The 13,479-nt window shown below is 38.9% G+C and overlaps 2 protein-coding genes, 1 long non-coding RNA gene and 2 other non-coding genes across 5 annotated transcripts; 1 reads left to right on the plus strand and 4 right to left on the minus strand.

Moving 5' to 3' along the window:
- Nucleotides 1–608: 608 nt before the first annotated feature.
- Nucleotides 609–953, minus strand: LOC149035186 (uncharacterized). The gene has a single exon (XM_089192475.1). It carries the CDS (start codon nucleotides 951–953, stop codon nucleotides 609–611), a length of 345 nt encoding a protein of 114 aa, XP_089048601.1.
- A 2,699-nt stretch (nucleotides 954–3,652) lies between these two features.
- Nucleotides 3,653–4,097, minus strand: LOC149035187 (uncharacterized). The gene is made up of 2 exons (XR_016182470.1): nucleotides 3,973–4,097; nucleotides 3,653–3,842 (listed from the first exon to the last, which is right to left on the minus strand). It is a non-coding gene; the product is annotated as an uncharacterized LOC149035187 (long non-coding RNA).
- A 754-nt stretch (nucleotides 4,098–4,851) lies between these two features.
- LOC113685649 (uncharacterized) lies at nucleotides 4,852–11,212 on the plus strand. Its single transcript, XM_089192081.1, has 3 exons — nucleotides 4,852–5,137; nucleotides 6,971–7,380; nucleotides 9,493–11,212. Exons 2-3 carry the CDS (start codon nucleotides 6,982–6,984, stop codon nucleotides 10,993–10,995), a joined length of 1,902 nt encoding a protein of 633 aa, XP_089048207.1. The 5' UTR covers nucleotides 4,852–5,137; nucleotides 6,971–6,981; the 3' UTR covers nucleotides 10,996–11,212.
- A 1,586-nt stretch (nucleotides 11,213–12,798) lies between these two features.
- Trnat-agu (transfer RNA threonine (anticodon AGU)) lies at nucleotides 12,799–12,872 on the minus strand. Its single transcript has one exon. It is a non-coding gene; the product is annotated as a tRNA-Thr (tRNA).
- A 401-nt stretch (nucleotides 12,873–13,273) lies between these two features.
- Nucleotides 13,274–13,345, minus strand: Trnap-ugg (transfer RNA proline (anticodon UGG)). The gene has a single exon. It is a non-coding gene; the product is annotated as a tRNA-Pro (tRNA).
- Nucleotides 13,346–13,479: the final 134 nt, after the last annotated feature.

The raw sequence follows: 13,479 nt of genomic DNA on the forward strand, positions 1-13,479 counted from the left end.
ATCGTGGTACATGAATACTTGGCTATAATGCAGTAAATTCAGTTCTCTCTGTCTCAAAAAGTTGTCTGTCCTGAACCGTTTACTATAAGCTGCCTCAAAATCCATTATAAACGACTCTATTTTATGTTGGAAGAAAGGGAGTTGAAGAATTAAGAATTTCTTGTAAATGTTTCAGTAATTATTTGCCTTATTTTTGACCCATTCTTGACTCAAATTTTAACGAAATTCACTTTCAAGATGGCCTGCACATTTGACATTTGGCAAGTGTCGCTTCCCTCCCAAACTCTTGCTGTGCATGTCTAAGCCACGTTAAAGAAAAACATCTGGGCCTAGTAAGAGATAGTACGCTATCCAAAGTATAAATAGCTATCCAGCGGATAATTGTTATTGATACGTATTGTACTATCCATCGGATAGAGATTTATCCAACGGATAACGTTATCCACCCTTCGAAACACCGGAGCCCGCTTTTTCTTTATGATTTCACAGCAGTGCAATTACATTGCTTTGTATTTGAATCATCAGTACTTAAAAGTGCACTACTTTTTAAGATTAATTTTTTGCGATAACTTTGCTATTAAAGGTGCCCAGTGTTTTAGGATATTTCCTCATAGTTCATTCGTTAAAATAAAGTACATAGCGTTAAGACTTGTCAAGAGAGAAGACACTAAGATCACTGCGCCAAGCTCAAGCCTGAAAGCTCTCTTACAAAGATCGCCTCTGCAGCAATGTAAGGTGCATTCAATTATTACCAAACCATTAAAAGTTTCCTGAATGGAACATTCATAACTGGTGTCACAGCCTCTGGCAAAAACTTCACCGTTGCCTCTAGCATACAACTTTGCACAGTTGTAGAGGTTAGGCGCGCAAGTCCCCTTTGTGAGATTTTTTGCGCAGTTTTCCCATGAGACTTGAATTGCACATAAGTAACATTCCAAAGCACAACCCGACATGTTTGAGCATGTTGGACAAGAGAGAGGTGAGAAGGCTGGGAAGTTTATTGTTATCACTCGGATCGAAATAGTGGCTGTTAAAGGAAGCAAATGAATTACAAATATAAATGATTACAAGTAAGGAGCAAGAAAATAAGGAAGGCGAACGGAAATTACAGGAACCCTGGTTCCAAACCTAACTAGACCCTGTGAGCAGGGTAACTGGGATACCTGGATGGTACTGGATCCTTGGAATCAAGTGTAGTGATACTATGGGTGTCGGACTAGTATACTGAAATAGTGAGCTCAAGTCTGGCTAAGGCATACACCTATTTCAAAACACAGGCATGCTCTGCATGCAAGAGTTATTCTTTGTAGGGTGGGTGGATTACTTGAAACATTGTTAGTGGTCTACATTCTTACAAAAGGAAAGAAGATTATTAACGCGGGAAAGAATGAAAATGTCGAATTACCTCACACACAGGTATTTTGTGGAAGACTATGTGTGTTGTGCGAATAAATGTAACCAAAAATAAACTGTATTGGTGCCACGGATACCTGTTAGTACAAAATGTAGACAGCAGACTGCAGGCCAGATACAAAATATAGACTGCAGAGTGGGTACAAAATGCAGACTGAGAATCTGAAGAGTTTTTACGTCTGGTATATAATATCATGTCATCTTACAGCTTACCGAGCGTCACGCAATCGCTATTCCGCGATCAGCCTTCACGATTATGTGCACTATTGTGGAAAATTCCTGACCCATTTCTTGATGAAAATCGATCGTAATATAATTTCAAGCCTTCAACATAGTTGGTTGGTGTGATGTCTGTACAGATTTTACCAATGTAATAAAAGTAGATGACGTGAATAATAGTGATGGTAAAGCAAGCTTAAAACGGCAACAATCGCCAGAAACTACAACGGATACACAGGGTATGAGTAAGTTTTATTGATTTTACGAGAAAAATCTTCATATTTCGAAATATTTGTCGTTGTAAATCGACCATATTTCGTTTCCTATACTATTCCTAATAACGTGTTCAAATTTTCAACGGTTCCTAGCATAACTTACTCTGAGTCACACAACGCGTAACGCGTTCGTGAATTAATCGTTGGCTCTTTCTCGAGACGTGACCTTGGGTTGCCTGTGACAAGACAATTGCGTAAACAATACTTAACATGATAACATTATATACAAAAAAAAACGGGATTTTGGATCATGTATTTATTAAAAAAGAATATCCATACAACTACAATGTTAAAAAAACATAAGATTCATCTTTCTGATCGTGAAATTAATACCATTCGCACTGTTATCGTAGCTACGTTCCCTGGCATCAAGTGAATCCAACATGGCGTCTTTCTTCACAAGCAGTTTGCATCCATTTGAATTTTGTTCTTCAGTCTCACGGTAGTAGTGTTGTTCAATAGATTGCATAGAGTAAATGCAGTTTGGTTTCAGATTTCAGATTTTGCTTTTTACAACGAGTTAACGTTTTCAACTAAGACATTGGCATACTTAGCATACAAGACATACAAGGCATTCAATGCTTTCATGGCTTTCAAGCGTTCACGATTCAGTCCGTTCCAAAATTACCGCTCAATAACATCTTTTTGTGTGGATTGGCCGCGAACAATACGACTTGTGTATGCGTCTATAAGTATTTTGAGCGTTTGCGCCATAATGCTCCAGATGATCGTAATCCAAACACATTGAAATACAAAACGACTGACAAAAGAGTTTTATGGGCAAAAATCTCGTGTTCGTCATGTGACTTGGCCCTGTCCGTGCATGACAACGTCAATCATCATCAAGATAGCACGCGTGATCAGCACGTGAACACCTCATTGGATTACAGTTAGTTGTCATGGTGTTGAGGGCCCAATGACCTCTGGGTACTATTGCGCAATTTTCCCATTTTGTGGCGGAGGAAAAAAAAAAAAAAACTAGACCCTGTGAGCAGGATAACTGGGATACCTGGATGGTACTGGATCCTTGGAATCAAGTGTAGCGATACTACGGGTATCGGACTAGTATACTGAAGTAGCGCGCTCAAGTCTGGCCAAGGGCATACACCTATTTCAAAACATAGGCATGCTATGCATGCAAGAGTTACTTTTTAGTAGGGTGGGTGGATTACTTAAAACATTGTGAGTGATGTCTACATTCTTACCAAAGGAGAGAAGAATATTAATGTGGGAAAGAACGAAAATGTCGAATTACCTCACTCACAGGTATTTTGTGGTAGATTATGTGTGTTTTGCGAATAAATTATAACCAAAAATAAACTGTATTGGTGCCACGGATACCTGTTACTACAAAATGCAGACAGCAGACTGCAGACCGGATACAAAATATAGACTGCAGACTGCAGAGTGGATACAAAATGCAGACTAAGAACCTGAAGAGTTTTTACGTCTGGTATATAATAATATGTCATCTTACAGCTTACCGAGCGTCACGCAATCGCTTTTCTGCGATCCGCCTTCACGATTATTTGCACTATTGTGGAATATTCCTGGCCCATTTCTTGATGAAAATCGATCGCAATATTATTTCAAGCCTTCAATATAGTCTTCTTACTTTGTGCGCGAGTTGGTTGGTGTGAGTCTGTACAGATTTTACCAACGTAATTAAAGTAGATGACGTGAATAACAGTGATGGTAAAGCAAGCTTAAAACGGCAGAAATCGTCAGAAAATACAACGGATCCACAGGGTATGAGTAAGTTTTATTGATTTTACGAGAAAAATGTTCATATTTCGAAATATGTATCGTTGTAAATCGACCATACTTCGTTCCCTATACTATTCCTTATAACGTGCAGTTCCTCTCGTAACTTAACACCGAGTCACACAACGCGTGACGCGTTCATCTTTTTCTCGAGACGTGAGCTTGCGCTGCCTGTGACGAGACAATTGCGTAAACAGTATTTAACATAATAACATTATACACAAAAAACACAGTTTTGGATCACGTATTTATTAGAAAAGAATATCCATGCAACTACAATGAAAACAAACATAAGATTCACCTTTCTGATCGTGAAATTAATACCATTCGTACTGTTATCGTAGCTACGTTCCTTGCCATCAAGTGAATCCAACATGTCGTCTTTCTTCACAAGCAGTTTGCACCCATTATAGTTATGTTCTTCAGTCTCACGGTAGTAGTGTTGTTCAATAGATTGCATAGAGTATATGCAGTTTGGTTTCAGATTTCATATTTTGCTTTTTACAACAAGTGGACGTTTTTCAACTAAGACATTGGCATACTTAGCCTACAAGGCATTCAAGGCTTTCATGGCTTTCAAGCGTTCGCGACTCAATCCGTTCCAAAATTACCGCTCAATAACATCTTTCAGTGTGGATTAGCCGCGATTAATACGACTTGTATATGCGTCTGTAAGTATTTTGCGCGTTTGCGCCATAATGCTTCAGGAGATCGCAATCCAAATACGCTGAATTACAAAAGAACTGACCAAAGATTTTTATAAGCAAAATCTCGTGACTCGTCATGTGACCCGGCCCTGTCCTTGCATGACAACGTCAATCATTATCAAGATAACACGCGTGATCAGCATGTGAACACCTTCATTGGATCACAGTTAGTTGTCATGGTGTTGAGGGATAACACGCGTGATCAGTATGTGAACACCTCATTGGATCACAGTTAGTTGTCATGGTGTTGAGGGCCCAATGACCACTGGGTACTATTGCGCAATTTTTCCATTTTGTGGCGGAGGAAAAAAAAAAAAAAAAAAAAAAAGACGACAAAAAAACAAAGGCATTTTATGACTGGGCTACCACAGGTATCCCAGTAAAAAAAAAAAGACGACAAAAAAACAAAGGCATTTTATGACTGGGCTACCACGGGTAACCCAGTAATTAAGTTTACGTCAATCGCCTGTTATAAGTTTAACTGTGTTAGTTTCGAAACGTTCAATTTTTATATCCTTTTATTTTATCGCTTATGATTAACTCGATTGATTACGTAAAGTTGTAGTGTTAACATTTGATCACGTTTTCAGTAGACGTAGCTATTACATTGCACGTGTACTTATCAGGTTACGAGTTTCTTGTGAAAGTCACATGCTATCGTTGTACAACGAGTTTACATCTTCGCTATTTAAGAGCAAGCTATCTCGCTATTGTCGCTATCATTGGGTTATATGCTATCAAGCTAGGAGCTAAACCAAAGTAAGTCTTTTTTACTTGTTATAATTGTCGCATGATTTCGTTACTCTGTTTACATCGGTTCCTATTAGATAAAGGCTTAGTTGATTTCATTGTCCTTATGCACAATTGATATACGGTACAATGTAAGTTACATAGGTTTATTTTTAATTTCCGTTTAGTTCGAACCACATCACATCAAATTGCAACGTTAGGTAGCTTTAACATACATGTAGCTCATGTATACTTTGTTAAGCCTTGAAAGTAGTAGCCATAGCCTTTCATCACTCATCTGCAACTACTAGTTACATGTAAGACACAAGCCTTAGGCTAAGGAATGTTGAATTTAATTCTTTCATTGGCTAAATAGAAAAACAGTCGCAAAATCGCGAAGATCTTTAGTCGCAAATGCGACCGGCCGTATCGGTCGCAATAGCGACCCCTGAATGACTATAAATCCCATGTGACCCCAGTGTCATAGCAATCGCAGTCAGAAAAAGTTGATTCTTTTAGAATTGAGTCTGCATTTTATCCCTTGTCTGCAGTCTTCAGTCTGCTATTTATCCCTTGTCTGAAGTCTTCAGTCTGCATTTCACCACAGTCTACAGTGTACAGTCTGCATTTCACACTGACTCGATTGCACATTGACTTCTGTTGGACAAAATGTCTGTTCCTACGAGGAAGAGGGTCGCTGGCTGCAAATAAAAAAAATTGTTTAGTAAAAGCAGTGGGCATGCATGTTTGTTAGCGGATGTTCATCAAAAGTGAGCAAATCCGCGCGTCGTGTTTCGAAACTGTCTGACATTAGTGATCTGCGCGTGATGAATTGAAAGGGTTTTTTCATTCGGAGAACAACTCAAGTGATTTGATTTCTCTATGTTTTTCTCAAATCTGCTTACTTTTCTCGGCAATTGTCTACATTGCTGTCACATTCCTACCTTTTGAGGCCTTCTTTCAATTTCTCCATTTCCTTGACGGAGAAATATACTTTAGAAGTCATACAACTTTTACCTTCGCCATTAAAAAAAAATGTACGGTCAAAGAACAGCTAGATAGTCCGAGTTTAATTTCGGTCGTTAGCAGTCCTTTTTGCACCGAATAATGATTAAGGCTCAAAAAGTCAGTATGTACCTTGGCAAGTATTTAGCGAGGCGCACGAATGACTGGTTGAAAGATCGACATCACTTTGAACTCTCAAGGAAAAGCGTGAAATTCTACTGTGTAGAATTCCATCCCGCCATATATCAGGTGTGCAACATGCCGTCCTCTTTTTCATCGTGCCTCCATAGCATTGGAACAGATACAATTCGAGAAAAAGGCCTCTTTAATTCGATCGAAAAAATTGCTCCCTTTTCATATTTCTTAAAATAGCTTTCCTGTTGTTGTGTGCTTAGGCTTGGCACCTTGGGATTTTGACACCATTTACACAAACTAAATCTGGACAAAGAACTTTTTATTATTGCACTGTCAGCCTGTGGAACAGTTTAGATAATGATCTTAAACTTTGTAATTCTTCTTCTAATTTTAAGCGTAAACTTAGGGCCAAATTATTTTCTGCTTTTCTTTCTCCTCGGTCCTAGTTTTTAATCATATCATATATTTTTTATTGTCCTTTTTTAAAGTTTCTTAGTTTTTATCTTACCCATTTTATCGTACCTTCTTAAAGTTTCTTAGTTGTAATTTTCGTAATTATTTTTAGCTTTATAGATTAAACATTTTTATTATTTTAATTATTAATTGTCACTGAAGAGCCCTCTTAGGGAGTGTCAATAAAGTTTGTATTGTATTGTATTGTATATGTGCTCTCTGTCGGATTCAATCTGTAGAAATTATCTTTATTTATTTATTTTTACTCAGGTGTAATAATCATGAACCCGTTTTGTTGCATAAGGACCATCAAAGACGCTTCCACCTTCTCCTTCATTTTTCCAGTCCTCTGGTATCTCCTTATTGCTACCTTTGCAGTAGGAGGGATAGAATATCTCTTTTTTGGCGGAATCATACTTCCTCTACGTACGATCATTATGTGTCTTTTAGTGCTCATTTGTGCAATATCCATGGGCATTCTTAGTAAGACGCTACAATCATGTGTCGGCGCGTCAACTATCTTGTCTCCCCTCCTGTCAACCTTAGTCTATATGCCCATGATTACTTTCATCATGATCCCGTTGTTTGCGTGGGACATGGAACCAAGATTTATCGTAATTACCTATATTTTTCTAACCTCTGGGGTTTTGATGATTACGACGATACTGAGAGCGTGCATGGTATGGACACCTCATCGATACTCATTTTATTTCACAATATTCAATGATGCTATTAAGTCGGTCATTTGAACCCAGTGCACTAGGCGCGCATTTGAGGGGGTCTCATTGACGGGGTTAAGCCGTCAGCCGTAAAAGGGCTTAAAATCTAACCGTCATTCCTCAAAAAGGAGAGACTTTTACTGTCAACCGTCAAAAATATAAATCAATATTTTCCGTGAAACGATGTAAAGAATCTTCTCTTCTGGCTGCTTGCCAACAACAGTTTTAGACCTGGAAGAAGTTTTAGAATTGGTAAACCAAAGATTTCCAAAAAAAAAGATCAGGTTATCGTCATTTTCACTGATTTTCACCTGTAAAAGCGGCAGTTAAAAAATATTTTTATAATTGACTTAATACTTTAATATTGAAAAATAGCTGACTCCATTGATAGCATGTCTTTGTACATGCCACTAGTGGAGGGGACAGGGGGCGGGAGCCGGGAGGAACATGGGATTAACTAATGTGTAACTCAACGAAAACGAGAGAGGTCCAATTTTCATCTCGTTGTCTAGAGCGTCAACTTATAGCTAAAAAGAATACTTCAGGCTCTGAAATTAACACAAGCATAAACGCGCGTGATGTTGGGTTGACTCTCGATCGGTGCTTGACGATTTTCACTCATGTTAGTAACCTATTCAAGTTTGCAGCCTACGCCCTCAAGCGTATTGGGACTATTCGGCCGTACCTCGATCAATCAAGCACCGAAAAACTGATACACGCCTTTGTGTCACCCGAATTGGACTGTTTGTAACAGTCTCTTGTACGATCTTGGACTGTTTGTAACAGTCTCTTGTACGATCGTCCTGATAAAGAGGTCTTCAAACTGGTCCCACATATCCAGAACTCGGTCGCCCGACCAATCACAAAAACAAGGAATATGGAACACATTACTGTAACTCCAATTCTCCGTAATTAAGCTACACTAGCTACCTGTGCATGAACGTATCATATTTAAGCTTATTTTCGTTACTTACAAGGTTATAAGTAAATCCCTCCTAGGTACTTGCAAATTTTCTAGTTTTACATCAACCGAACGGGCGTCTTCGCTCAAACACCACTGACAATTTGCGACTGTACAGGCCGGACAAAGAACTATGATGGTCGTTCTTTTTCATCTCGTGTCCACACCGTTTGGAACGACCATCCGTTTACTTAAGGAGCGCCCCGTCCGTTGATACTTTTAAAACATACTTAAACCTTTTTATTCAGTCTTTAAGCGTGTCGGTCTAGTTCCTTGTTTTGTTCAGTTTTACAATGTAATTGATTATTGCAAAGGTTTTACTGGATCCTAAATTACTAATATTTTTGTATGAGCATTCAGATTTTATGATGTAATGCCCTAAAAATAACTCATTATCATGTTATCGTCATTGTTATCATTATTATTATCATTGTTATTAATGAAAGAGAATAGGAAAAGTGGGCAGGATACTAACATAGCATTCATTATTCATAATAAAATAACAACAGACATACTAAACATCAATTTTTACTCCAAGAGATATATCTTCCTAATTGACGTCAACCGTCAAAGGCCTAAGAATTAACTGTCAACTGTCAAAATCGAAAACAAAATATAACTGTCAACCGTCAAAATCAAAATTAAACAAAAATTAACCGTCAACCGTCAAAGGCCTTAAAAACTAGCCGTCAACCGTCAAAATAAAAAAAAATAAATAAAACCCTCCACCATCAAAGCTAACCTGCAATCAAGACTCTCAATTAAACATTAATTTTATGAAAATTCCTTTGATTTTTTTTTTTAAGAACAAATATCCAAGTCACGTGGATTCGTGTTTAGATGGTTTGGACTTCTAAGAAGAGGGCCTGGGTTAACCGACATTGCAGCCGTCAAACGGCCTAAGAGTTAACCGTCAATCGTCGAAAAGCAGCTCAGTATCACTGTCAGAGGGTTTAATGGTCTATCAGATATCACTTTTCTATCAACTCGTCACGAACAGATACAATTATTTAGTGTCTATGTTTCCAAATATGCACTCACTTTGTTGTCATTTCCACTAATTTTCGCCTGACCTCGGTACCTAAAGGAAGTATTTTTCTTTTTACCTGCAGCTTTTGTTATTTCCCGTTGCGTATGGCCACAGAAAAGTTGTATTTACCGGAAGAAGTTCCGTTCCTCTTCGAGAGATCATTTTGACCATCGACAAAGAAATTCCCACAGAGCAAGATTTTCAAGAACTAAAAACTAACGCTCTACCCTATTTATCGGACGTTCAGACTGCTCTGGAAAAGGGATGGAGGCCAACCAATTATTTTTTCTCAGGAAGCACAGTAGAGAGATTTGGCATCGCAATGATGATTTCGCAGAAACCAAGATGCTTCGGAAAGGCACCCTTAGGCTCATTAGATGCCGACCTTGACATGATGTTTTGCTGTTCAGGAGTAAAAGCTTCCTTTTCCGGTCAGGATGATCTCCTTGTTGAGCCAGTTGTCAGTGGCAGGGAAGGTTTCACGGGATATGCTCACCTTACTTACTTCACTCCCAGCGTCGAGAAAGTATTTGTCAGTTCAACCCTTCACAGACAGAAGGCGATTGATGCTGTTCAAAACATGCCCGTGGACAATCTACCCAGCGATACATGTTGTTTTGGCACAATCGACTTCGGCCCCAAAGTCAGTTTCAGCTCCAGGGGGCCCACGATGAAGCTTTGTATTGCTCCTCTTTTCGAGGCTGACTTCACCATCTGTATCCATTGCCTTGAGTGGCCATACATGAGTGACTGGTCTTCTCGTCCAAGGTACTGGCCCAGTGCAACAGATGTAGAGAGAATCTTGTCACTTGGTTGCCATCTTGTGGCCAAACCAGCACCAAGCGACAAGAATAAAACGAGCTGGAGATTTTCGTTTTCCCTCGCCGAGGTGGAGCTTTCCAAACTTGTCCCAGACACAGCGAGGAAATGTTTCTTAGCTCTAAAAATTATCCTAAAAGACCATCTTCAACCCGTGGAGCCAAGACTTACTTCTTATCACATCAAAACTATTTTCTTGAATATTCTTGAAAAAATACCAGTTGGTTTCTGGGTGGAGGAAAACATAGAAGAATGTTTCCTGGTATTGCTAGCGGAGCTTCGAGATGCTTTGAAGTCTAGAAATTGTCCCCATCACTGGTTCAGCTCCGTCAATTTGTTCAAATCAGAGGTTTCGCTGTTTTGCTTGAACACCATGCACTGGCTGTCTTTGGTTAAGAAAGTGGAAATAATTCTGCGCGACCCTGCTTCATTCATTTTTGACGATGGATGCTGTTGTCTTTCACCGTGCTGCTGTCCGGTGCCGCATCAAATATTTACTCGACGAACCGGCGATCAACTATCTACAGATTATATGGAGATCCCATTTTCTGTCAATGGTCATGGAGACCCGTCGGTTGGCGATTACGCTGGTCAATCATCACCTGAATTCCCATCTCCAAGGTCTGAAGCTCATCTCCACGGTGGAAGTTTGTTTGAACACGACAAAGAACAAGTAATCACTTCTGAACCAGATCGATTTGTTGCGCCAGGAGCCTGTTTGTATCCGAGTGAACCTGCAGACCACGTATTGTTTCTTCCCGTGTAGAACATTTACCTCCACTGAAAGATCATATGATAGCTTACTAGAACTGCTGTTTCAGACAGAATAGGCGTCAACTTCCTCTCAGATGTCTTCGTGTCAGTCCATATTGAGGACACACTGCAACAGGTTCATAATACAAGACCAACCTTGAAGGAAATTTTTTTAAATTATTGTACCAGTTTAACACTTTTTAATATATTTCGAGCCATTTTTTTAACATCGCTCACACTCCTCACCTCACTTACTAGCTAAGTCGTTAAAAAGGGTGTGAGTCCTCGATTTTGGTCCTCTTAGATAAAAATTACCGATAAGAACCGTTTGGTACACGATTTCCCCAGAACAGCTACTTACTTACATATTCAAACACTACACAGAGTAATTGTGCAAAAACGCTCGTTTTTCACGAACGGCTTCTTTGTTTTTCCAAGCTTGGAAAAACAAAGAAGCCGTTCGTGAAAAACGAGCGTTTTTGTGAAAATATGGCTGTGCACGTGTTTTATAAATCTTTGAAAATTTCTTTGCGTCCTCTGCAAAACAACAACGTGAAATAACCAAACTTTGCGTCGTCTGGAGAAGAATAATTACTGCTACTTTTTTAAATTTCTAATTTAGGGCTGTGTTCCATATTCAGTTTCGAGATAGTTTTGACAGTGGGGAATAAAATAAATGAAATAAACGAAATGACTTTATAGTAACGCCAAATTCGTAGATAGAATATAATTTCATTTTTTAACCGACATTGTCCACGGTGTCACCGTCGTCGTTTCCTAAACTCCCTGTTGTTTTGCAGAGGATGGCTAAGAAATATACAAAATTTTAAAACGCGCGTGCTGAGCTTTTGATCTGACCATGAGATCTTTTCTTTGGGGCCACGTTCTCGTTACCGTCACCGTTGTGGTTTGCTTAAAGTCCCTGAAAGCTGTTTAAAAAGACGATGCAATGCTTCCGGAAGTTGGCTGTTGTAATGATAATTTTCTCTTTCAATTTCGTGGCGTTACTTTTGTTTTAAGAATACGATTTCGTTTTAATCAATGTAGTAATCGTCTTGATGAATATATCACGGCGGATCTTTGAACTCGGGTCAAAAGGACACTCAGCTCTTTCATGTTTAAATGTTATTGGTTGGATCAATGGTTATTCCTTTATCCCATAATACAACAAATCGTAGTTTCAAGATAATATCCTGTAAACATCATATTATTCCTATGGCTTGTGGTCGACTTTTATCCAGACCTCTTGAATACTCAGCAGTTTCCTACGTTTCACTCCTAGATTTCAGTATTAATTCTTTAACCGTCTGCCAGATATAAGTTAGTAATTGATATTTTCTTTGTTCTCATCACTGGTCTGCTTGATACTACATCGATATTGTAAGGAGAAATTATTTCGTGGTCAATCCTGGGAGTTAAAGGGTTAAAGTTGCCTCTAATGTATGATTAAACAATTTTTTTTTTTATCATTGAAGAGAAAAGAACAAGCAATACGTTTTCTACTCAGTGCAAAAGTAAGCTATTTACGTCCAGTCGGACACCCCAGTCAACACTGTTAGCAAATTAACGTGTCTAAGTTTCCCACAATTCCTGGCAAATTTGTCCATGGACCACCATTTTGCCCTAGAACAAGTGATCGAGTATTGTTTACCTACCTTGACCTCCAAGGAAAGTGCGAGAATTAGTGTTCACCATTATGGTTTTTCTTGTCTCTGTTTGCCCTCTCACACAAGATAAATAAGACGAACCAAAAAAACGGCCCCAGCCTGCTTTTCAGTCCACTACTTATGAAAAAAAAAAAGAGGGAAATGAGAATAGGCACCGATGGGATTTGAACCCATGACCTCCTGTTTACTAGACAGGCGCTCTAACCACCTGAGCTACGGCGCCCTTCATACGTCCAACTTACTTTTTGCTTCAGATTTGATTCGTTATTATCCATGGAAAAGTCACACCAATAACCAGCAAGGGTATTGACCAATTAGGTAACGTGACATCCCTTTACTTAAGGTGAAAAGCGCAAATCAGAATAAACAGTGGTCCAAACACATGAATCTCGGTCGTTTGTGAAGAAAAGAAAATTAAAAACTTGCAAAAGTAAAACTAGTAAAATTAGTTTCTGTGCAAGTTGCTATCGGTGGATTATAGCTGAGCTGATACGTTGTGAAAAATTGTAATTGATTGCACTTGCTCGAATAAATTTTCATCATGGTTTACAGAGAATGTACTTCTTGACATTCTCAAAAAATAGTGTGACAAAAACGCTTCTTCTATGTAAAATAATAAGTTTAGGGCCTGTCCGGGAGTCGAACCCGGGACCTCTCGCACCCAAAGCGAGAATCATGCCACTAGACCAACAGGCCGCTTCTTATTTACTGGTCTGACAAAAAGATATAAGAATAAAAGAAAAAACATAACGGGTAGCAACGGGTTGATCTAACCATAATAGAGCAATATTTGGATTTCATTTTCATTTCAGTCAATGGAAGGTTACTCG

Source organism: Pocillopora damicornis, chromosome 13 (genome assembly GCF_964200805.1).
Source record: "Pocillopora damicornis chromosome 13, jaPocDami1.2, whole genome shotgun sequence".
Lineage (NCBI taxonomy): Eukaryota > Metazoa > Cnidaria > Anthozoa > Scleractinia > Pocilloporidae > Pocillopora > Pocillopora damicornis.

What these genes read in the sequence shown, in the direction of transcription:
- LOC149035186 (XM_089192475.1), bottom strand. Translation starts at nt 953, where the DNA reads ATGTCGGGTTGTGCTTTGGAATGTTACTTATGTGCAATTCAAGTCTCA.
- LOC113685649 (XM_089192081.1), top strand. Translation starts at nt 6,982, where the DNA reads ATGAACCCGTTTTGTTGCATAAGGACCATCAAAGACGCTTCCACCTTC. An exon ending in CGATACTGAGAGCGTGCATG is followed by an intron (nt 7,381 to 9,492) that starts GTATGGACACCT and finishes TTTTACCTGCAG; the next exon opens with CTTTTGTTATTTCCCGTTGC.